The 27,031-nt window shown below is 38.2% G+C and overlaps 1 protein-coding gene across 2 annotated transcripts in view; it reads right to left on the bottom strand.

The window, feature by feature from the left end:
- Positions 1-27,031, bottom strand: part of LOC136864911 (endoplasmic reticulum metallopeptidase 1) — a 500,707-nt gene that overhangs the window by 382,140 nt on the left and 91,536 nt on the right. For both annotated transcript variants that reach the window (XM_067142320.2, XM_067142319.2), the window contains exon 3: positions 12,504-12,559. In XM_067142320.2, coding sequence (XP_066998421.2) covers positions 12,504-12,551 — 48 coding nt within the window. In that variant the 5' untranslated portion in view covers positions 12,552-12,559. The remainder of the gene's footprint in view (positions 1-12,503; positions 12,560-27,031) is intronic.

The following is a 27,031-nucleotide window of genomic DNA, read 5'->3' as shown; positions in this document are numbered from 1 at the left end:
TATTTTTAATTTAAGGTTAAGACTATGGCTGATGATGCCTTCAGAGAAGGCGAAACATGTCCCACTATTAGCTAACAAATTTATGTAAATCATCCAAGACGATTTTGTATTGATTAGGTGGTCTAATAAATAACTTAATGTTATTATTTCAATCTACATCATCAATACGGACCAAAAATGATATTTATTACATGTAATGTCAATGCCAACCAGGCAATAGTAAAACCTAACAAGTACTTAAACCTAAAAATTAAAATAGGCAAGATTTCTAGAGATATCAAGTTTCTTAAAGATTGCTTGAAATTAGAGTTGGTACCTAAATTTCTCAAATCTTTACAAAGAAAAAGTCATCCCTATTCAAAATCTAATGCCACTCAAAAGAAAGTAAACAACATATGGTTGAAAAATGAAATTAAACTATTATACAAGAAGAAATCTTTACTAAATTTACAATTATATAGGACTCATTTGACCATCTCTCAGAAATTACCCCCACTTGAATGGAGCTCATTTTTAAGGTACACTGACCTCAAACTATCTTACGTATTAGACAAGAAACAGAAAACCCTAAACCATAAATTACTTAGTCTTCAAGAAAACAAATGTAAAACTCCTGACCAAAATACAAACAACAAAGTGTCCCCTTCCCATTTGACTAACATTCCCACTACAATCAACCTATCTAATGCAACCTTCTCTAACCAAGAATTAAATCTATTAGATAAAGGCATCAAACATAATTGGCCTAATCACAAAAAGGCAGAAGACATCATCACTACCATCGCTGAAACCGAAACTAATATCGATAAACAAATCCCAATTGATAAACAGAATGACGTACGATATGAAGTAAAAAAGAAACTCCCAACTTTGATTAATGAGATAACATCTAATAATAACCACAATGTCTCGAAACAAATTCTAAACCTGAAATCCAAAATCCATAGCAACAACGTAGTAATTACAAAAGCAGATAAGGGCAACACCATAGTAATAATGAACAAACAAGATTACATCAATAAAACTGAAACCTTTTTTTCAGACAATACCTATACCTTAATTAACAAAGATCCTACAAACAAAATACAGCGTAACTTAAAGAACCTTCTGAAAAATTCTAACTTCATTTTAAATGATCAAGATTATCAGAAATTAACTGTAATGAACCCAAAATTACCTACAGTCAGATCACTGCCCAAAATTCATAAAAAAGATGTCCCCATTCGACCTATAATTAATAGTATCAATAGTCCTACCTATAAAACCTCTCAATTCCTACACAAATTCCTAAAAAAACACTTCAAATTTCACAACTCCAACCCCATAAAGAACTCGATCGAACTCTGTAATTCCCTAAATAAGTTCAGTCTACAACCAAACCACGTTTTATGTTCTTTTGACATCACCAACATGTATACTAATATCCCTATCAACAATACTATTAACATCATAAAAAACAATCTGTTGAAACATAGCACATTGAGTAAAATCGAAATTGATGAATGGTTAAAATTACTTAATTTCGTTTTAGACAACAACTATTTTACCTTCAATAAGAAAATTTACAAACAAGAAGGTCTAGCGATGGGAGACCCGTTATCTGGAATACTAGCCGACATATACTTAGATAATCTCGAACATAGTAAGATTATTAATAACATCAACGGACTCTGTCTTTGGCATCGCTATGTTGATGATACCATAGCTATCATTGATAAACAAATCAACAACAGCAATAACATACTATCATTCCTCAACAACTTAGATAATAATATTAAATTCACTAAAGAAGATGAGTTCAATAACTCTCTGAACTTCTTAGATATCAAAATCACACGAGCATTGAACAAATTCGACTTCCAAATATACAGAAAACCCACCTTTTCTCCAACAACCATAAAAAATGATTCTTTACATCCCAACTCACATAAAAAAGCCACTTATCACAGTTTAATATATAGAGCATTAAAGATCCCTATGTCCTCTACTAATTTAAAGAAAGAATTACTATTCATCAAGGAAATAGCTAAATTCAATGGATTTAACACGAATATGATTGATAAAATCATCAATAAAACCAAACTAAAACTAGCTACCAATTTAACTCCATTAAAACCCGTCAAACCAAAATACGCTAAATTCACGTTCACTAACCATAGCATTTACCCGATAACCAATTCATTAATGAAGCACGAAATAAAAATAGCCTACACAACAAAAAACACTAATCGCAATTTATTCTTCAATCACAACTCTATCAACATCACAGACAATAGTTACTCTGGATCAGGAATATACAGATTGAAATGCTCTACATGTAATTTTTCTTATGTTGGCCAAACTGGCCGCAGCTTCTCTACCAGATACGCCGAGCATTACAATGCCCAAAAACACAACAAATTCTCCGCAATGGCCAACCATATGAGGGACACCGGGCATAAATTCACCACAATAGAACAAGACCTCCATATCCTAAAAAGAGTTGATAAAAGCAAACTCATGACAGAATATGAAAACTTATTTATTTTCCTCGACCAACATTTTAATAAAGATAAAAATCTAAATGACACTATTGATAAAAAAAGCCCCTTGTATGAACAGATTCTTATTTTATTACGAGAATCAACTTCCCTCACCAACAAATTCTTAAAAATCTTCAACCTCACATCAATTAGAGTTCCCACCTCCCCTACAGCTAATATACCCCCCTCCCTTCCCCCCACCGCTAGTACCTCTAATTCAAATACAACCAATAAACCCATAGCCACACCCACCGGAACATCGCTCCCTCCAATAGCCTTACACCGTTACAACACGCGCAGTAATACACTCTCTTCCTTCCCTCCCACCAATAGCAGCCCCCCTCTAATAGTTACGTCAACGCAAACAGATCCCCCTCCAACACAAAACTTCAGTTATAACACACGTAGCAAGAAGTCTACTGTTGCAAATACTTCTTACTCATAATATTACAAGCTATCTTTGTCACCGTCAAGTGGTAAGTGCATACGATTCTACTTCAAGATTTTTCAAATATCTTTTCACACAATTAACTCTACGTTTCTTGCTTCCATTTACAGATTCCACTTGTATATGCTTTTTCAACTAGAATTCTACAAACTCACAATTTACAACATTTGAACATCACTTCAAATTTTGAGATGGTCCATAGTGATCCTATTTGAAACTGTTCTTCAACTTCTATTCACCAACTTCATATCCTCAACGTGTTCTACAACTTCACCATATGCATCTGACTTTCATCCTTTATCTTCAAGATCATAATGAACTTCGGATCTCTCGACTAACTTTGACTTTTACTCTCTCCTCTTTACTTTGATTACATAAGATTTTTCGCCATCGTCTAATTATAACCGCCATTACTATCAACTTTACTTTTATGCAATCTTACTACTTGTTGTATAACAATCTGTTGTTTTATTCCATTGTACTTATTTTAGCAGCCTTCTAAGGTTAATTTTGTTAATACTTCCACTATTGTATCTCATCACATTGTATTTTCAAACCATCATTGTTATTTTTAATGTTATTTTACTTCAAATCTCTTCAAGATTTTAAAATTCATTTCATCACTACATGTTATTTAGACGCTTATTTTTAATTTAAGGTTAAGACTATGGCTGATGATGCCTTCAGAGAAGGCGAAACATGTCCCACTATTAGCTAACAAATTTATGTAAATCATCCAAGACGATTTTGTATTGATTAGGTGGTCTAATAAATAACTTAATGTTATTATTTCAATCTACTTGGTGTTGTCGATATATTGGGATCTTGCCTTAGCACAATTATTTTTTTTATTTTTTTTTGTATATATGTATACATACATCGGGTTACAGGGACCAAAATCAAATCAAATCAAAATCTCTTTATTTGCAAATGAGGTGTCTACCTCGGTGGCAAATGGTACACTAAAATACATTATTGTCAAGCACTAAATATTAAATTAACAAGAGAAGAAAATTTTTCCTATAATACAATATTATACAATTTACGCTAACAATGTTTTCTATTAAACACACAGCTCATCCTTAATAAATTTATATTGTTTACAAAATTCTAATTATAATATCTCCTGTACTACTTACAAATATAGTCAACTGATATACAGTATGTGGAATTGCTTCAAATGATACTATAAAACTGGTATAACATTAATATTTACATTGCATTTATTTATTCACTATTTTTTTTTTTACCCGTTCTGGATCCTAAGTAGCATAACGACCTGCTGCGTCTTAACCAGAGCCCCTTTTGCCACCACTTTTCAGAGTGGTGGCCACATGTCCCTTTTAGACGCCTTCTATGACAGGCAGGGATTACCTGTGGATGTATTCAACCTCTCCCACACACAGGAGGTCCGACACATTATACCAATCCGCAACCATGTCTGCACCTAGGTCGCCCCTTTTGTCGCCTCTTACGACAGGCAGGGCATACCGCGGGTGTATTGTACATGTGCATCCCCCACCCGCAGGAGGTAGTGTGTTTGGTCCGCAAGTGGTAATTTATTTCCCTCAAGTCCGCCGGCAAGCCAGTTAGGACCCCCCTATCCGCCACCTGGGATGTGCCACGTGGGAGTATCACCTCTCCCCCTGCTATGCTGGCGTAGCAGGTTCGTGGCCTTATACGTGAACTCACCATTTCTGAACTGTCTCAGTGTCCTGTTTATACAGCCCATTGCACGTTTAAATTACTTGGTTCGGTTACGACTTGTTGGTTACACACCTCAGTCGGCCTCCCCCGTCGCCTATTACCTGTAGCTTCATCATTATGGCCTGTACTCTCCCGCCTCCCAGTTTCTGGTTGATTTCCCCATATACACGCCTCCCAGTCCCGAAATGTTCCGAACTATTTTGATAATTTCTCACCCTGTGGAAATTATTATTAGGTCTCTCCTGATATTCTCTTCTGTAGTTACAATTATTCATAGGCCTGTCCTGATTATTAGATTGGTTACCCCTTCCTTCCACATTCCTATTCTAACAAAATTTCCATTTCCTCAATCGTCTCCACTCTTTGCATACAAACGGCTTCTCTTATTCTATCAGGACAGTGCTTTGCCATAAGTCTAACGATATCAGCCTCAGGTCCAATACATTCTAAATTTCTCCACACCAAATCATGAGCCAAAAAATATTCTGTCATTCTAACACCCTTGTTAGAATTATACCTGGCAAACAATACTCTCTCTCTCTCTCTCTCTACTCTGAACACCTTCACTCCAAAATTTAGCTATGAATTTCTCCTTAAATTCAGTTAGACTAGACATCGAACTTTTATATACTTGAAACCAAGACTGAGTGTCTCCTACGAAAGCATTAGATAAGATCTCCAATACAGTTTCCCAGCTAATAATATTGTCTCTTAATTGAACAGCAAATTTCTTCTCTACTACTCTCGTAAATTCCATCGAATTGAATTCTTTCCCAGAAAACTTAGGTATGTCATGATTCCTAGTGGTTAAACCGTTCGTTACAATTATCTCACGTACATTTCTACTATCACGCACTTCTTGCTGGAATACTCTCTGGCAACTCAGAAATTTTTCTTCCACTGTTTCCTCAGCCTTTTATTGAAACTTTCTTAACTATTCCAATTTTTCTCCCGATTCTCTCACCTTCTGTGATAATGATTTTTGTTCACTCTCTAGCTCACCTACTTCTCCAAGTTTTCTTTCCACATGTTCTACCCTACTGATACACTTCCTAGTTGGTATTTTCAACAAAATATCTGAGTCCTATATTGATATTGCAGGGTGATGAATCATTTAACATTATTAATAAATTGTTTGGAAAAGGTATAACCATCTATTATTCGCCCTGTACCGGCTCCAAAATCAACTTCCACTACCTGAGATTCTTCTCATGCCTTAAACCCACAAACTTTTCCTGGTACAGTACTTTAAGACAGAAACAGGTTCCAAGAAGGACATTCTAGGAATCATTAATGGACAAGGGGGGGGGGGGGTGTATGCGAGGATCTTCAAAAGGCAGAAGTATTCAGTCAGCAGTATGTAAAGATTGTTGGTTACAAGGATAATGCCCAGATAGGGGAGGCGAGTAATACTAAAGTATTAAAATTTACCTATGATAACAATGACATTTACAGTAAGATACAAAAGTTGAAAACTAGAAAAGCAGCTGGAATTGATAAGATTTCTGTGGATCTACTAAAGGCAATGGGTTGGGATATAGTACCATATCTGAAATACTTATTTGATGATTGTTTGGTTAAAGGAGCTTTACCAAATGAATGGAGAGTTGCTATAGTAGCCCCTGTGTATAAAGGAAAGGGTGATAGACATAAAGCTGAAAATTACAGGCCAGTCAGTTTGACATGCATTGCATGTAAGCTTCAGGAAAGCATTCTTTCCCATTAATATAATGCTTGCAAAATTAATGACTGGTTTGACAGAAAGCAATTTGGGTTTAGGAAGGGTTATTCCACTGAAGCTCTACTTGTAGGATTCCAGCAAGATATAGCAGATATCCTGGATTCAGGAGGTCAAATGGATTGTATTGCGATTGACCTATCTATGGCATTTGATAGGGTATATCATGGGAGACTACTGGCAATAATGAGTGCTATTGGACTAGAAAAAAGAGTGACTGAATGGGTTGCTATATTTCTAGAAAAAAGAACTCAGAGAATTAGAGTAGGTGAAGCTTTATCTGACCCTGTAATAATTAAGAAGGGAATTCCTCAAGGCAGTATTATTGGTCCTTTATGTTTTCTTATATATATATATATATATATTAACAACATGTGTAAAGAAGTGGAATCAGAGATAAGGCTGTTTGCAGATGATGTTATTCTGTACAGAGTAATACAAGATTGAGAGCAACTGTAAAATAACTTCGATAACGTTGTGAGATGCTCAGTAGGCAATGGTATGTTGATAAACGGCGTTAAAAGTCAGGTTGTGAGTTTTACAAATAGGAAAAGTCCTCTCAGATTTAATTACTGCGTGATGGGGTGAAAGTTCCTTTTTGGGGATCATTGTAAGTACCTAGGTGTTAATATACACCGACTGACAGAGCAAATGCAACACCAAGAAGGAGTGGTCAGAACTTTATGCCAATTGCAGGGTAGACTGACGTCACTGAGGTATGCTCATGATGTGAAATGCGCAGCTGTGCTGCGCACGTAGCGATCGATAAATGGGACACGGCGTTGGCGAATGGCCCACTTCGTACCGTGATTTCTCAGCCGACAGTCATTGTAGAACGTGTTGTCGTGTGCCACAGGACACGTGTATAGCTAAGAATGCCAGGCCACCGTCAACGGAGGCATTTCCAGCAGACAGACGACTTTACGAGGGGTATGGTGATCGGGCTGAGAAGGGCAGGTTGGTCGCTTCGTCAAATCGCAGCCGATACCCATAGGGATGTGTCCACGGTGCAGCGCCTGTGGCGAAGATGGTTGGCGCAGGGACATGTGGCACGTGCGAGGGGTCCAGGCGCAGCCCGAGTGACGTCAGCACGCGAGGATCGGCGCATCCGCCGCCAAGCGGTGGCAGCCCCGCACGCCACGTCAACCGCCATTCTTCAGCATGTGCAAGACACCCTGGCTGTTCCAATATCGACCAGAACAATTTCCCGTCGATTGGTTGAAGGAGGCCTGCACTCCCGGCGTCTGCTCAGAAGACTACCCTTGACTCCACAGCATAGACGTGCACGCCTGGCATGGTGCCGGGCTAGAGCGACTTGGATGAGGGAATGGCGGAACGTTGTGTTCTCCGATGAGTCACGCTTCTGTTCTGTCAGTGATAGTCACCGCAGACGAGTGTGGCGTCGGCGTGGAGAAAGGTCAAATCCGGCAGTAACTGTGGAGCGCCCTACCGCTAGACAACGCGGCATCATGGTTTGGGGCGCTATTGCGTATGATTCCACGTCACCTCTAGTGCGTATTCAAGGCACGTTAAATGCCCACCGCTACGTGCAGCATGTGCTGCGGCCGGTGGCACTCCCGTACCTTCAGGGGCTGCCCAATGCTCTGTTTCAGCAGGATAATGCCCGCCCACACACTGCTTGCATCTCCCAACAGGCTCTACGAGGTGTACAGATGCTTCCGTGGCCAGCGTACTCTCCGGATCTCTCACCAATCGAACACGTGTGGGATCTCATTGGACGCCGTTTGCAAACTCTGCCCCAGCCTCGTACGGACGACCAACTGTGGCAAATGGTTGACAGAGAATGGAGAACCATCCCTCAGGACACCATCCGCACTCTTATTGACTCTGTACCTCGACGTGTTTCTGCGTGCATCGCCGCTCGCGGTGGTCCTACATCCTACTGAGTCGATGCCGTGCGCATTGTGTAACCTGCATATCGGTTTGAAATAAACATCAATTATTCGTCCGTGCCGTCTCTGTTTTTTCCCCAACTTTTATCCCTTTCGAACCTCTCCTTCTTGGTGTTGCATTTGCTCTGTCAGTCAGTGTAAGAAAAGATCTTCATTGGGATAATCACATAAATATGATTGTTAATAAAGGGTACAGATCTCTGCACATGGTTATGAGGGTATTTAGGGGTTGTAGTAAGGATGTAAAGGAGAGGGCATATAAGTCTCTGGTAAGACCCCAACTAGAGTATTGTTCCAGTGTATTTGACCCTCACCAGGATTACTTGATTCAAAAACAGGAAAAAATCCAAAGAAAAGCAGCTCGATTTGTTCTGGGCGACTACCAAAAAAAAGAGTAGCATTAAAGTTTGGGCTAGGAAGACTTGAGAGAAAGGAGATGACCTGCTCGATTAAGTGGTATGTTACATGTGATAAATATCATTTTTGATCCGTATTGATTATATTTGATTGGAATAATAACAATAAGTTTTTAATTTGACCACCTAATCAATACAATAAGTGTTGCCTTTGTTGATTTACATTGACATGTTACCTAAAATGGTACATGTTTCGCCTTGTATATAGGCATCATCAGCCATTGCCTTAACCTTAAAATACAAGGTTACACTTTTCTCTTTCTCTCCCACCAATAGTAGCTCCCCTCCAAGTACTACAAACAAGCCCATAGTCACGCCTTCGCAAACAGATCCCCCTCCAACACAAACCCACAGCTATAACACTCGTATTAGGAAGTCAACAGTCGTCCATAAGTTTTAGCTCATAACGGAACAAGTTACCCTCACCATCGTCAAATGGTAAGTGTACAAGATTTCCACTTAAACATTTTATTATGATTTTTTCACACAATTAACACCACACTTCTGGTTTCCTTTTACAGATTCAACTGTCACATTGCCTCTTCAACTAGAATGTCAATAAACCCATATTCTTAACAACGTTTTAGCATCGCATCAAACTGAGATGGTCCATAGAGGTCCAATTTTAACATCGTTCATCAACCTTCAACTACAACTTCGTATTTTTTCATCAAAGTGAACCACAACTTCACCATATGCCATTGACTTTTGACTTCTATCTCATGTAAACAAATAATTACAAGTCACTTGACCATCCTTCAACATTATTTTATTCAACATTAATTTTTGAATAAATACGATTTTGATCATCATTTTCGTCACTGTCTAATTTTATAGCAATCTTACCATTTGTTTATAACAGACTGTTGCTTTGTTCATTTCAATTATAATAGTAGCTTTCTAATGTCAATATTGCAAATACTTTTACCAATTGTAAACTCCTCACTCATTGCAATATCTTTAAAACCAACACTGTACAAGTCCTTTACCATATGTTAATTTTAGTTCAAGTCTCTCCAAGGCTTTTTAAAAATTAGTTTTATTTTATTTATATGTAAATCAGGTGCCTGATTTTATTTCAAGGTTAAGGCAATGGCTGATGATGCCTATATACAAGGCGAAACATGTACCATTTTAGATAACATGTCATTGTAAATCAACAAAGACAAGACTCATTGTATTTTTTTTTTTTTTTTTTGCTAGGGGCTTTACGTCGTACCGACACAGATAGGTCTTATGTCGACGATGGGATAGGAAAGGCCTAGGAGTTGGAAGGAAGCGGCCGTGGATTGTATTAATTAGGTGGTCAAATTAATAAATTAACTTATTGTTATTATTCCAATAAGTGGTATGTTCCGAGCTGTCAGTGGAGAGATGGCATGGAATGACATCAGTAGATGAATAAGTTTGAGTGGTGTCTTTAAAAGTAGGAAAGATCACAATATGAAGATAAAGTTCAAATTCAAGAGGACAAATTGGAGCAAGTATTCGTTTTGTAGGAAGGGGAGTTAGGAATTGGAATAACTTACCAAGGAAGATGTTCAATAAATTTCCAATTTCTTTGCGATCATTTAAAAAAAGGCTAGGAAAACAACAGATAGGGAATCTGCCACCTGGGCGACTGCCCTAAATACAGATCAGTAGTGGCTGAAATTGAAATGCCACAATGAACTATATTGTCAATACGAGCAATGACGTGTTCAGTGTTTTAATTCTCTACGGAAGAACATTTTAACTTCATTATCACCTTGAATGTTCTCATTATCTTATGTGTCAATATTTGTACTTAATAAAAGTTTTCTTAAGCTGAACATGTTAAAAAATGGAATGAAACATGTTCTTGTAATGTTTAGTTAGAACTTAAGCTAACACATGTTTGTATACGCACACAAACTAGCTATAAAAATAATATAAGTATTTGAAGGTGGGAAAAATCCTTTGACCTTAATTCAGCCAAGCCAATACAGGATCAAGAATCAGATTTATAAGTATCTATTAGTAATTGTGGTGAGCGCATGCGTGAACAAGCTGCAATGTGTTCATTTCCAGACAAATGCTGGGTCAAGTTGATCTGCACTTACTGTTTTACCACATGGTTGGCAAAATAATACTTTACCATCGGTAGTGAAAATGATTTTAAATTCCTCTATGTATTGTTGAAGATGCGGTCTTGTACTCAACTTCACTTTTGGGATTGTTTTGCATGTCACACACTCATTTACGGTGAATAACTGTTTCAATTCCGACTCGTTGGCTGAATGGTCAGCGTACTGGCCTTCGGTTCAGAGGGTCCTGGGTTCAATTCCCGGCCGGGTCTGGAATTTTAACCTTCACTGGTTATTTCCAGTGGCTTGGGGGCTGGTTGTTTGTGCTGTCCCCAACATCCCTGCAACTCACACACCACACATAACACTATCCTCCACTACAACAACATGCAGTTACCTACACATGGCAGATGCCGCCAACCCTCTTTGGAGGGTCTGCCTAACAAGGGCTGCACTCGGCTGAAAATAGCCACATGAAATTATAATACTGTTTCAATAAAAAGGAAGAGCAGCAGGCACTGAAGGAAATATTTCTTCTCTCTTAGAAATTCAGACAAATTCACACAACCATGGGAATGATATGTGGACCCGAACAACTAACCTTACTCTTAGGAGTGACACAATCCCACTGGGAATATCTTCCCAGCCCCCAAGACACAGTTTAATTTAGGGTATTCCCTCTCACCTTATTTCTCTGTGATTGCCTTTAGCTGACATTTTATAAACAAAACCAGAGCTGGCTGACTAACACGAGCGAGTTAGAATGCTAGCTAAGATAGATTTAGTCAGTGACCGGGAAGTCTTCGAACTTCCGGAGGGAAGTCCATAAAGAAGCTACAATATTCAGAAATATCATGTAAGATACACTGTTAAGAACAATACCGTAATCGTAAAATGAGTACACGAGCATCATTTTATAAAACAGAAGCATTTTATTTTATTGCCGATTTATGCACTAATTATGGATTTCCTTTAAATACGTGTTTACATTAAGAATTTGTGAAAATATTTGTTTTTATGTGAATAAGATTAGGTTTTAATGCTTAGGGATATACAAGATGAATAATAAACATTGTAACTTGTGTTAAAAACATGCACAAAAAGTATGTAATTACATAAAAATCCAGTCCCAAGTCATTACTCATCATCACGCATATCTCAGCAGCTTCCATACTGTCAAAGCAATAGATTACTCTGAGCCTTCAGTGAAGACTGAATTTTGTAATGGCCTAAGCCAAGAGACAATGCAAAAATAATGCATCCATCAGGAAACAGCAGCAAGTTTGATATATTCCTTAGTCACAAAATGATAAATGCAAATAATGAAAACTTTCATTACATAAACCATAGGTAAGCCACAAGAGCTTATGAGAACTTGTGAAGGTCACACAGTGTTCTGCATGTAATTGAACACCATCTCTTTGCTCTATAATCTTTCTGTAATCAATCTCACCAAATGTCTTAATGCAATTATGTTCAGTAAATTATATACAGAACACTACTGTTTAAACTAGTAGGTAAATCTAAATAGCCTTGGTTTTCACAGCCAAAATCACGATAGAAAAAGAAAGCCTGGAATATGTAACAATGTCGTCAAAGAACATAAAGAACCTATACAGCGGATCTCTAGTTCTGATCAACCTGAGGAATACTTAGGCAGTATGCGTATAACTCTAAGTTTGAATAACACTGAAGGATGAACTAAGTGCCCTACCTCAAATCTTTCCCTCTGTCCTAATCCTGGCATTTCTGGCACTATCATATTGTCACCTGGAAAAAAAAATACTTATTACATAATGCATAATGATATGTCTAAATAAATGAGAGCGCTAACTTGCTGATATAAAAAACATATCTTGAGTTGTAATCCAGCATTATCAAAATAAAAGGAAGTCACATGGAAATTTGCATGTGATAAATAGGGAAAAGGTTAGGCACTAGTAGGTTAGAATGCAAACATATTTGAATAATGCTCAAGTATCATCTAGCCACTCTGCAGTTATGTAGTTGATTTGTGTATATTTTAGGTGTTCTGACAGTTCAGATGAACTAATATTTTGCAAATCTCACTGCAGAACCATTGTGCAGGCTAGATGATATTTCACCCTTGTTCAAATACGTTTGCATTCTCAACTACTAGTCCCTAAAAGTCTTTTCCCTAGTAATCAACTTCATGATCCATTCCATACTGACAAACAACTGTAATCTGTAATGAAATTATACAAGTCAAATCCACATATTCAATACAATTTACGTAGGCAAGTCAATAAGTATCTGCAATTTTGCTCTAATTGTCTTTAGGTCGTCTCAATGGCGTTATGTGCTCACCAGCCACTGGATGGCACCATTTTCTACGTCTGTGGTAGGTTTCAGCATTGTGGCAAAACATTGTACCTGTATTGTGCTGAAAGTCTTCTATGAATTTCTGCTCCTGGTACACCCTCAGACTACAAAAAACAGATTACGGAACGCTGTTCTTCTTTGGCGCAAACAAAGAGTGGTGCGGCCATTTTTACATCGCAACAGCGCAAGCTGTGCTGATCCTGTAATACTGAAACCTACCACAGACATATACAATGGTGCCATCTAGCAGCTGGAGAACACACAATGCCATAGAGCCAACCTAAAGACAATTAGAGCGAAATTGCAGATAGTTACTGACTTGCCATCGTACATAAACAATTATTATTAGTACATGTTTCCGACTCTTTTGGCCTTTCTTCAGGTAATAATCATAGATAGAGATATTAGTTAAAAATAAACCTATTATATTTTTTGTTGAGTCTAAGTAGGTGTGCTTAAAATTTCAAAATGTCTTTTTTTTTTCATTAAAAATACATGTCAAAATAATGAAACGGGGAATTTTACACGACTAGTTCAAAATTACACCAAACCTGAATCATTCATGAAAGCATCAAACACCACGTAACAGAAGGCAATTTAAATATAGTCTATAAGTAGCTTAACATTCTGTCGATCTAACAGCAGAACTAGAATGTTAATTTAAGAGCTACAAAAGTTTATCCATGGAATCACCCACATCAGGAAACCTGGCAGAGATTTATATGCTAAACTGGAAAACTAAACAAAATAATTAAATTCAAATGCAGATACGTTGATGATCCTTGTGTTGTTTTAGACCAGCAATACACTGATGGAGGTTCACTGTTAAATTTTCTTATTTCCATAGACCATTTATAAAATTCATGAAACAGACAGAAGCCAATAATTCCTTAAATTGCCTGGACCTTACAATCGCTAGAAATAAGGATAAATTTTCCTTCAACATTTTTTAAAAACCTACCTTTACCATAAATGCCATAAGATAGGATTCCTTGCACCCAGGGACCCATAAAAAGGCTTTCTTTTTTTATTCATTAATACAGATATATATATTCCCCTTTCGGCTGAAGATCATTAAAGAGAAATTATTACCTTTTATAATATAGCCAAAATGGAAAATAGAACTCAGAGAATTAGAGTACGTGAAGCTTTATCTGTTCCTGTAATAATTAAGAGAGGAACTTCTCAAGGCAATATTATTGCACCTTTATGTTTTCTTATATATATCAATGATATGTGTAAAGAAGTGGAATCAGAGATAAGGTTTTTTTGCGGATGATGTTATTCTGTACAGAGTAATACATAAGTTACAAGATTGTGAGCAACTGCAAAATGACCTTGATAATATTGTGAGATGGACTGTAGGCAATGGTATGATGATAAACGGCGTTAAATGTCAGGTTGTGAGTTTCACAAATAGGAAAAGTCCACTCAGTTTTCATTACGGTGTTGATGGGGTGAAAGTTCCTTTTTGGGATTATTGTAAGTACCTAGGTGTTAATATGAGGAAACACCTTTATTGGGGTAATCACATAAATATGATTGTAAATAAAGGGCATAGATCTCTGCACATGGTTATGAGGGTTTTCAGGGATTGTAGTAAGGATGTAAAGGAGAGAGCACATAAGTCTCTGGTAAGAACCCAACTAGAGTATGGTTCCAGTGTATGGGTCCCTCACCAGGATTACTTGATTCAAGAACTGGAAAAAGTCCAAAGAAAAGCAGCTCAATTTGTTCTGGGTGATTTCCGACAAAAAAGTACATACATTCAAACATACATAATCATCATAGACCAGTAAGCCTTTCAGCATTCAGTCTGCAAGCCTCTGTGAATTTACCAAATTACTCCACGATCCTCTATTTGCAACTAGTGCTGTGGCCTCATTTAGTTCTATACCATTTATCTTTAAACCGTTAGAAACTGAGTCTAACCAGCATCGTCTTGGTCTCCCTCTACTTATCTTACCCCCATAACTGAGTCCATTATTCTCCTAGGTAAGCTCTCCTCCTCCATTCGCCTTACATGACCCCATCATCAGAGCCGGTTTATGCGTGCAGCTCCATCCATTCAGGTCATTCCTAACTTAGCCTTTATCACCTCATTCCGAGTACCCTCCTGCCATTGTTCCCACCTGTTTGTACCAGCAATCATTCTCGCTGCTTTCATGTCTGTTACTTCTAATTTATGAATAAGAGATCCTGAGTCCACCCACCATTCGCTCCCGTAAAGCAAAGTTGGTCTTAAAACAGACTGATGTAAAGATAATTTGGTCCAGGAGCTGACTTCCTTCTTACAGAATACTGTTGATCGCAACTGCGAGCTCACTGCATTAGCTTTTCTACACCTCGATTCAATCTCACTTACTATATTATAATCCTGGAAAAACACACATCCTAAATACTTGAAATTATCTACCTGTTGCAGCTTTGTATCACCAATCTGACATTCAATTCTCTCAAATTTCTTACCTAGTGACATCAATTTAGTCTTCAAATGACTAATTTTAATACCATACTCATTGCACCTATTTTCAAATTGCAAGATATTAGACTGCAGGCTTTCGGCACAATCTGCCATTAAGACCAAGTCGTCAGCATAGGCCAGACTGCTTACTACATTTACACCTAACTGAATCCCTCCCTGCCACTTTATACCTTTCAGCAGATTATCCATGTAAACTACGAACAACAAAGATGAAAGATTACAGCCTTGTCTAACTCCTGTAAGTACCCTGAACCAGGAACTCATTCTACCATCAATTCACACTGCAGTCCAATTGTCAACATAGATGTCTTCGATTAATTTTAATAATCTACCCTTAATCCCACAGTCAATCAGTATGGTGAACAACTTTTCCCTCGGTACCCTGTCATATGCTTTCCCTAGATCTACGACACATAAACACAGCTGTCCATTCCTCTCGTAGCAATTTTCAATTACCTGGCGTATACTGAAAATTTGATCCTGTGGTTTGAAACCACACTGGTTTTCATCCAACTTCCTCTCAACGACTAATCGCATCGTCCCTTCCAAGATGCTAATGAATACTTTGCCTGGTACACTAATCAATGAGATACCTCCATAGTTGTTGCAATCCTTCCTGTTCCCTTGTTTATAGATAGGTGCAATTACTGCTTTTGTCCAATCTAAAGGTACCTTACCAATACTCCATGCTAATCTTATTATTCTATGAAGCCATTTCATCCCTGCCTCCACTATACTTCACCATTTCAGGTCTAATTTCATCTATTCCTGCTGCTTTATGACAATGGAACCTATTTACCATCATTTCCACTTCCTCAAGCATAATTTCACGAACATCACTTTCCTCCTCCCCTTGAGCTCCATTGTTCACGACACCACCACAAAGATTACCTTTTACGTTCCCTTCCTTTTTTCCTCTCCCTTCCTAAGATTCCTTATTACTGTCCAGAAAGGTTTCCCTGCTGCTTAACCTAGCCTTTCCAGGTTATTACCAAAATCTTCCCATGACTTCTTTTTGGATTCAGCAACCATTCGTTTCACTGTGTTTTTTTCATCTATGTACAATTCCCTGTCTGCATCAGCCCTAATTTGGAGCCATTTCTGATAAGCCTTCTTTATACGTTTACAAGCTGCTCTCACTTTATCATTCCACCAAGATGTTCAATTTTTCCCATCTTTACACACAGATGTTCCTAGGCATTCCCTTGCTGTTGCTACTACAGCATCCCTGTATGCCACCCATTCTCTTTCTATATCCTGAACCTGCTAACTGTCCACTGTCCGGAACTTCCTACTAATTATATCCATGTACTTCTGCCTAATTTCCTTGCCCTGGAGATTTTCTACCCTTATTTGTTTACAGACAGATTTCACTTTCTCTATCCTAGGCCTAGAGACACTTAGTTCACTACTGATCAGATAGTGGTCTGTCTCATCGAAAAATCCCCGAAAAACCCGTACATTCCTAACAGATTTCCTGAATTTGAAGTCGGTTAAGATATAGTCTATTATGGATCTGGCACCCCTAGCCTCCCATGTGTAGCGGTGAATAGCCTTATGCTTGAAGAATGTATTCGTAACTGTTAAACCCATACTAGCACAAAAGTCCAGCAAACACTTCCCATTCCCATTAGCTTCCATATCTTCCCTACAGTTAACAATCATCCTTTCATATCCTTCCGTTCTATTTCCAACTCTCGCATTGAAATCCTTGCTGTTGACCCTGACTACGATGTCACTTAATGCTTCATAAAACTTGTCAATTTCATCCTCATCTGCACCCTCACATGGTGAATACACTGAGACAATTCTCTTCCTAATTCCTCCAACTGCCAAATCAACCCACAGCATTCGCTCGTTTACCTACCTAACAGAAACTATGTTGCGTGCAATAGTATTCCTGATGAACAGCCCTACCTTAGACTCTGCCCTTCCCTTTTTAACAACCGTCATGTACACTTTATACTCTCCTAGCTCTTCCTCTTTATCTCCCGTTACCCGAATATCACTTAATCCTAGCACACCCAGATGCATCCTCTTTGCTGACTCAGCTAGTTCTACTTTCTTTCTTTCTTCCGTAAGCCCCATTAATATCGATAGCTCCCAATTGAATTCCATTTTGCTCACCAAGTTGTTTCAAGGGAGTCCCTCGCCTGTCAAATGGGAGTGGGACTCCGTTACTCCCATAGGTCCAAGGCTTGCTTGAAATGTTGTGAGCTTGGTAAATTCACGAAGCAGGATGCTACCCTACTTACACATAGTCCAAGTGAAGATCTCTCCTCTAACGGGTTAGGGACCACAGTGGATTTTATAGCCCAAGCCGCCTGAGCACAAGGATGGCCATGACTGAGAATATGTCCAAGATGCCCACTCCCATTCCGTAGCTACTGGTATCCCGACTCTCAGGACCACTTACTAGGCCACTCAGCTGTTGCCCATGGCTCACAAACTAGGATATGACTACAGTAACCCACACCATGAACCATAGAAACCATATAAAAGAGTAGCATTACGAAAACATTGCAAAGTTTGGCCCAGGAAGACTTGGTAGAAAGGAGACGAGCTGCTCGACTAAGTGGTATGTTACATGTTATAAACGTCATGATTGTTCCGTATTGAAAGTTGTTAAACTTAAAATCCAATAAAGGTATTTTATTAGTCCACCTATTCAATACTGTCCAAGGTACAGTATGTATTATTTGCATTTAATGGTAATAACTTCCTCCCCTGTGAACCGTGCAGCCCTGCCGTGGTGCGGAGGCTTGCATGTCTCGAAGAAGCAGATAGTATTGAATAGGTGGACTAATAAAATACCTTTATTGGATTTTAAGTTATAAGTGGTACGTTCCAAGCTGTCAGTGGATAGATGACATGGAATGACATCAGTAGGCGAATAAGTTTGAGTGGTGTCTTTAAAAGTAGGAAAGATCACAATATAAAGTTGCAATTCAAGAGGACAAATTGGGGCAAATATTTGTTTATAGGACAGGAAGTTAGGGATTGGAATAACTTACCAAGGGAGGTGTTCGATAAATTTCCAATTTCTTTGCAATGATTTAAGAAAAGGCTAGGAAAGCAACAGATAGGGAATCTGCCATCTGGGCGAGTGCTCTAAATGCAGATCAGTAGTGATTGATTGATTGACTGATTGACTGATTGATTGATTGATTGATTGATTGATCGATTGATTGAAAAAATGTTACAGCAAAAATCAGAATTATTAATAAATTTAAAAAAACTCCCATACCAATGTAGTAAATGAACAAAATGAGAGAAGGTACTGTATGTATTATTTGCATTTAATAGTAATAACATCCTCTCCTGTGAACCATGCAGCCCTGCCACGGTGGGGAGGCTTGCATCTCCCGAAGAAGCAGAAGCCGAACTATCAGTGCAACCATATCAGAGGGGTATCTGTTGAGAGACCAGACTAAGGAATGGTTCATCATGGGGGGCGAGGGGGGTAGCAGTCTTTTGGAATTTGGAAGAGCAGCTTAGCTGTGTTGATGCTGCTACACGGCTGAAAGCAGTAATTGGAAACAACAGCCATAACTGACTCCCAAGGACATGCAGCTCTCTTGTAACTTTACAACATCCTAACCCCATGTAAAGGAACAAATTTTGAAATTATGGCTATATTTATGCCAAATTAGAGGTTATGTATTTATTAGTGTATTATAAGCATTATTTATTTCACTGTAAGAACACTGTATGTATTTATTAATTTATAAGCATTACTGCATTTGTTTCATTGTAAGAACACTATGTTATATTGGTGACATTCTGTGGCACCAAGGTGCAGTTTCTTCAACGGATGTTAAGTGTTAAGAATGCTGTTAAGGAGACTTAACACATAATTTAACAAAATGGTCGTCTCGTCGAGGGTTGTTAACTCTAAGAAAAAGTTAATACTTGTGTTAAATTAACACGGCAGCAGCCCTGTGTTAAACCTCTTAACAGCTGCTAAAATTTCAAAATGGAGGCATATAGAAGATGTTAAGTTTGAAGCTTTACTACTGTATGAAGACTTACTTATAAACTGAAGAAGGCAAAAGGACGACCCATACTAAGAAAAAAACGACTTGTTAGTGTTGTCAGAAGAAAGATATCTAATTACCAAAGCCATAATGAAGAAGGCACTAGAAGAAATTGAAAATAGGTTAGAGTTTCCAACAGTTTGAAACTTATCAGTGTCTCCAGTGTAGCAGTTGCTTATCATTTTTACAAGGAGAGGAGAGATCCTGCGTCCAATCGATTTCAACAAGCTTAATGTACCTGTTGGGGGACACTCAACATTAACTCATGTATAAGGGTTTATGTCAATACGCTTTTGTTTTTAAAAAATTGAGGACAAATGTCATGAGGCAGGATCTGCTTCGGACCATGTGGAGGTGATAGAACACTGAAAGGTGAATACATTTTACTTAAACACGTCAGGTCCGCAACCTTATAATTTCCAAAAAATTGATGAATCCTCCCAGATTCCAATGCAATGCATATATACGTAGAGAGTTGCAACACAGTCAAGCGGAGCGATGGCTGAATGATCACCGTACTTGTCTGCGAACCACGACGATGTGAGTTTGAGTCCCGCCGTAGCTATATTTTTATACAAATTAAATTATTATTTGAGGGAATGAGAATAAGAATATTAGGCAAACTGCAGTGAACTTTATTTTCTACCCCAAATGAATATATATATTTATTGTGACCATATCATCACATTGAATATTTATTCGGAAATATTTATATGTGGGAAGTATGTATGGCTGGAGCTTCTTTGTTAGTATGGGGGCTCGATTGCATCATGTTGCGTAACATCTTCGCCAGCCTGGTGCCTATCCTGGCTTATAAAATCCTTGAACTGAGCGCGCGTGAAGGGGGAAGACAAAAAAGTATAGTTCTGCTCTCTCCGCCCCTAAAACAAATGCTGACTCACAGTAGAGCCAATGTGAGGAGGTGATTTTAGAAGTACTTTCGGGATAATAACGCTTAAATTAATCATGAAGCATATGTCGAAGTCACAGCAAGAATAATGGATCATTAACAAAATTATAAATAAAAATAAAAATATATTATTTATGAAATTACGTCTCAAAGAAATTACTAAGATGCTCTGGCGTTATAACGCTAGCTGTGAACCAGACACCCAACAGGGGTTCCCCGTTAGGCTCTTGATTTAGACGACCGAATTACTATTAAACCACTGATCGTTTTGTGTTCCGCCTTACATCTAGTATTAGAGATTGGTGAGCCACACAATTTGCCGCATCGCTGATTTCTAGAAACTTAATGTATCTGGAGATCTCAAAATAATGGTGGGGAGGCGTTCCTCTGTCCATCCCCCACTCTATGTGAGACCATACATGCTCGCACTTCTGAGAGTGGCTATTGAGTCAACAGGCAGTCTATGAAGTGACCAGACTGTCGGTTTGCAGTTGGATTTAGCTGTTCTTTGTATAGAAAATGCTGATATAAGCGGGAGTGCAAATGTGTATAATTTCTCGTATGAAATGTCAGTAGAGAACCTAACTGAGCGATAATGCCGTATGAATTACAGATCGATCGCTACGTGGCACATAATTACGTGAATTACGTCGTATAATCGCGAAACTGTGATGCTATGATATGCCGAATATCGGGCGGAGAAAACTATTCTTCAATTAATCTCCCGCAGTAGAGAGAGAGAGTCCGTGGAGTGTGATAGTAATTTTAAAACTTTGTGAAGGCTGACATGTAAAAAAAAAAAAGGAGGTAGCACAAATGTCCGTGTCATATAATATAAACAGAATTCCAGTACCAAGTTATTGTGCTGAATGACGGCGTAACTGTGGAAGTACAGAGAAACAGACGTACGAGACGGGGTTTTGAAATAAATATAGGATCCCGATATCACGTTAATTCAGAATCATAAACTATTGCAGTGACGATACCGTGAGCTTCTGTACTAGCTTTGTTTGACTGAGGGAGTCTAGCTGCGTCCAGCCTAAAATTAATAAATATGCAACTTTCTTTCTGCAAGAGATCACAATCATACCAATAAAAGGGGAATTTTAACTGACATGTGCAGAAGAAGTCTGTGTGAAAATCAGTGTGAATAGTATCTTTCCAGTGTTCACGACTCCAAGGCTATGGATTACCCAAGAATCATCGAGGGACGTCTGGAACCAGTGACCTCCCACCTCAGCGCCATGAAGTAGATGCTTCAGGCGAGTCCCGTGCAGGCTCGAACTATGGATTACGGACCAAAGCTGTTGAGAACCAAGTTATGACTTTGTAGTGCTAATATTCCCTTTAAAATTAGAAAAAGATGTAAGGATAGGGTTAAGATAATTTATCATATTTGAATAGTGAGATTAGTTCGCTTAGAGTGGTCAGTAGGATCCCTTTTATATTTAACTACTTGAGGTTATTCGGGAAGGAAACAAATTAGGGTAATTGCATGTCTTTTGGGCCCATTTTATTTTGTTGCATGTGCAAGTTTTGGGGTATTTGTATTTCCGAGTTCTGTCAGAGGAAAAGGGGGGAGAGAGTATTGAATTTTGCTGAGGTAACGAAGTAGCCTTCCTCTGAGTGACTATTCAAGATGAGACAGGATAATGACGGTAGGGTTTCCGCCAACTGCCTTTGAACAGTATTTTAATGTGGGATAGTCACAGCACTCTTTTCCTAATGTAAAGTAGTAGATTTTGTTGCATGGTAGGTTAAGTCGTGGCTGTATTTAGATGTGTGTGAAGAATTCATTGTGCCCAAGTTCGAATATCCACTCCCAAACACTAGCTAGGCCGCTGTATATATATATATTATTTTTTGTGGTTGTTTGGTATTTAAATTTTATTTAAGTTAATTTATTTGGTTGGATATTAAATGCCGATTTATTGAACGTAGTATCAATTTATATCAGATGCACATTTCTCATTTCTTTGGCCTGAGATAATAAGAAATTTTTAGCTTGTGAGCTTGTGAAATTGTGGTTAGATTCTGCAGTGAAAGGAACAATGGTTGAGCCCCGGCATTCTGTAAAGTTGAGGAAAGATGAAGTGATATAGCGGCATGATTTTGAGAGGTGTTTATAGGATATAATGAACGCCTGAGCTGATTTTAGCATGTTTATAAGTGTCCCCGAACTATTGCGTGGATATAATGAGCCGATCACCATGCATTGAGAGTGCGTTAATGCGTGGAGATTTTTGTTCCAAGAAGGTTATTGTCCCGTTGAGAGGGCGGTCCCGAGAGATTTACGGCTAGCGACCCGAGGGTTGTAGCTGCTTGTGAGAAAGACAGCTGAGCCGGGATCTCTATCCCAGTTGATAAAGAAATAAATGTTGTACAGACACTGTGTTCTTTTGTCAGAAGAAAACGTATTTTTACTTGATTATCACATTCGCAACAAGCTATTTCGAAATTAATGCAGGAACATTTAATTGTTACCCCATAATGATGCGGTAGACAGGGTTTGTTTTTCACGAGACCTGACATGGAAAGAACCGAGGTCGCTACTTCGAACCGTGGGGCACTCTGAGAATTGTTAGTCACACAGTGGCGGATTATAATAAAGCTGAAATGCAGCCATTATTTGTATTCTATATGTTTTTCTTTTTCAGGAGGTAGAAGTGTATGAGCGTGATGTTTAGATAATTATTGATTTCTTGAAGCTAGTTTTCGTGATAACCCATTGATAGTTTGTTTAAGTAAAGGGGCTGAGACCCATATGACATGTACAGTTAGTTCATCAAGTGAGGTGGATTGTAGTCACCAGAATTACACTCAGTTTTATTATTTGTGGGAATAAGTTGTAATTCCATAGAATTTGCTTATTGTTTTTTCTAATTTTGCATATATTTTTTTAATATATATAATTTATCGTGCTATGTTTAATTTAAGCAGCCACTCTAAGACTTATCTCAGAGTAAACCAGTGTTTTCTTTTGAATATGTAAATTGCGAGCCAATCCCAGGGAATATTTCGCATTTGCGAGGTCGTGGCTTATTAATGTAAATAGTCAAGTGTTTTTATTATGATACTGTTTGTGGTATTCAACAGCTGAAATGTAATACAGGGCCGATGAACATCGAAACCAATTATACGATGTGAAACTTTAGGAAGGGAACCCAACCTTCTCCGATTTGTTTGTATGGAAATGAAGTATCACTCAAGTGCTTAATTTGTAAATGTGTGATATGTTCTACCATTAAATTCAATGTCGTAATTTCAGTAGTTCACATAGGGACACTGGTGAAGATGTGGATCGAAAATTTTACTCGAGTGACAGCATGGACCTGATTTCCCGTTGCTTTATTGAGTGTCAAATGTATTTCTTTAAAATTCAATCATCAAGGTTGTAGAAAGTATGTTGCAACGAGAGCTAATTAAATCTTAGGAAAACTTTATTTGTGCCTATATTTGCCGATATTAACATCCTGACCCCTTCCCTTCATTTTATGCCTATAAGTTAGATATAAGTTGGTTCTGGTTCGTATCCGCAGACGCACCATGCCCTTGAGAGGCTTGTGCTCATATCTTGGAACAGAAGGGTAGCGGAAGAACTCGCTATGCTGTATTGGGCATTTGTCATCTCATGTGTTCGGATTAGTTATTAAAATTAAAATGAGGCGACATTTGTCACTAGGCAGAAAAGGTCCCTTGACAGTTATATTCTGTAGCGTGTGGTCCCATGTGTTAAGATCCGATAGGGGTAAATTTGTGTTGTCAGGTAGTCCCATGAGCTATGGGAAATGACGGGAAAGGTTCCAATATATATATTGAAACAGGAACGCCCGTACTTCAGCTTTGTGGAGAGCATGGATAAGCCAAAGCGTGTACGATTCATAGTACGAGAGAAGGGTAGTGAAATGAGTTCATATTTAAAGTGGAACTTGCAGTTTATTCAAAAATAGCCACTATCGAACTTGAAGTGATAGGCAATGAAAATAATCTGGAACTTTCTGAGATACGATGGTTTACCACTTCACTTAATCTCAGTGCAAAAGAAAATAAATTAAATCCTTCGGACACAGTCTCTGCACTGTTGGTAATGAGTACATGCAATGTTCTAGCACACACACGTAGAAATAAATTAAAGTCTCTGCGAAGACAGAAAAGAAATAGTTTATGACATAGTCTCGTGAAAAAGGACCAAGTTCTCTTATGACTCAGTCTTAACAAAAAAAAAAATCACGTAGTTTCTCAGCGATAAATTTTCCACTGGGGTACATTTTTACATGTAATTTAATACAACTTTTTGACGATAAATATAGACACAGTCCTTCGTGAGGGGAATTAACATAGTCCCTTGAAAAGATATAAAGGTACCGAATTTAATACAACTTTTCGACGATAAATGTAGACACAGTCCTTCGTGAGGGGAATTAACATAGTCCCTTGAAAAGATAAGGTACCGTATTTCACGAATCAGCACAGTCCTTGAAAGGAAATATCGGCACAGTTTTATGGAAGTAAATGTCAGCACAGTTCTGTGAAATGGATTGACACAGTCTTTTGAAAATGAAGGTCGGCACAGTCTTATGAAAGAAAATGTCGACACTGGATAACCTACAGAGACATGAAAAAGTTAAATCCTCAACAATTGATACAAGATGCTAATCTCTGCCCGTGGGACGAAATACTGCACTTGACTGACAATGACGAAAAAGTAAAGAGGTTTAACACATTATTGTTGGGATTGTATAACAAACAAGTACCTAAACGTACTGCTAGGGTGACTCGCAAAGCTGCTCCATGGTTATCAAATGACATTAAGTCCGTAATGGCTAAACGAGATGCACTACACAGATGTTACAAGCAGACATTATCAACTGAAGATTTTGAAAAGTACCGTATGCTTAGAAATAAAGTTAAACAAATAATCAGAAACAAAAAATACGCGTACTTCCAACAATTAGACAGTAACTTGAACACAAAAAGTACCTGGAAACAACTCATATCCGTAGGTATTGGGAGGCAAACTACAAACTCCAATACGCATGACATAAATCCAGATGAATTAAATGCCCACTTTACTAGAGAAATAGTTAATACCCACCCTCATATTATACAAACAACAATACATTCTCTTCAATCTACTCCATTACCACAACGGCCTTTGTTCAAATTTCGTAAAGTAAATGAAAACGTTGTAAGAAGAAAACTAACATCAATCAAATCGCAAGCAATCGGAGTGGACGACATCTCGATATCCTTCGTCGTTACCTTGATAGATGTAGTACTGCCAATTTTAACCCACATATGTAACTCATGTCTTTCGGATGGCTACTTCCCAACTGCTTGGAAGGATGCCTTAATTTTCCCAGTACCAAAAAAATCTCTAGCGAATTCTCCATCTGACTATCGACCTGTATGTATACTTTCTTCACTTTCGAAAGTCTTAGAAAAACTCATGCATGAACAACTGCTCCAATACTTGATGCACCATTCGTTACTTGATCACCTGCAATCTGGATTTAAAAAAGGACATAGTACATCTACTGCTCTTCTAAAAGTTACGGGTGACGTAGGAAAAGCAATGGACGAACGTAAAGTGACCGTGCTCATTCTCCTACACTTCAGCAGTGCTTTTGACACTATCAGTACGGACATACTAATAGCGAAATTGCATTCCTTCCATCTTAGCCACGCTGCTCTCAAATTGTTCGCTTCCTACCTCCATAACCGACGACAGTGTGTTGTCATGAATGATAAGAGAACGGAGTGGAAGTACAAAGTTAATGGTGTGCCACAAGGTTCTATACTCGGCCCCCTGTTATTTATTCTATATTTGAATGACATCTCTTCTAAGTTGAAAAACTGCAACTACCATCTCTATGCCGACGACCTTCAAATTTACTGCCACACAAAAGTGAATGACATAAATGCAGCTATTGAAAATATGAACCGAAACTTAGAGCAGATCAGCTGTTATCAATCAATCAATACTGATCTGCATTTAGGGCAGTCGCCCAGGTGGCAGATTCCCTATCTGTTGCTTTCCTAGCCTTTTCCTAAATGATTTCAAAGAAACTGGAAATTTATTGAACGTCTCCCTTGGTAAGTTATTCCAATCCCTAACTCCTCTTCCTATAAATTAATATTTGCCCCAGTTTGTCCTCTTGAATTCCAACTTTATCTTCATATTGTGATCTTTCCTACTTTTATAAACGCCATTCAAACTAATTCGTCTACTAATGTCATTCCATGCCAACTCTCCGCTGACAGCTCGGAACATACCACTTAAACTGTATATAGGATAATATCTTTTGTTTATTTCCACCTATTCAATACATTACAAGAAGTTGGCATTTACTTTAAAACATTATTCAGATGAGACATGTTTCGCCTCTCACTGTGAGGCATCTTCAGTCATTATCAAAAACCTTATTATTTTACCAGGCATCTGGTTAAAAATATTCAAAAATGTG

Source organism: Anabrus simplex, chromosome 2 (assembly GCF_040414725.1).
Source record: "Anabrus simplex isolate iqAnaSimp1 chromosome 2, ASM4041472v1, whole genome shotgun sequence".
In the NCBI taxonomy this organism is placed as follows: Eukaryota; Metazoa; Arthropoda; class Insecta; order Orthoptera; family Tettigoniidae; genus Anabrus; species Anabrus simplex.
Note: the sequence above shows the minus strand (reverse complement) of the source record. Positions and strands in the feature narration are given on the sequence as shown.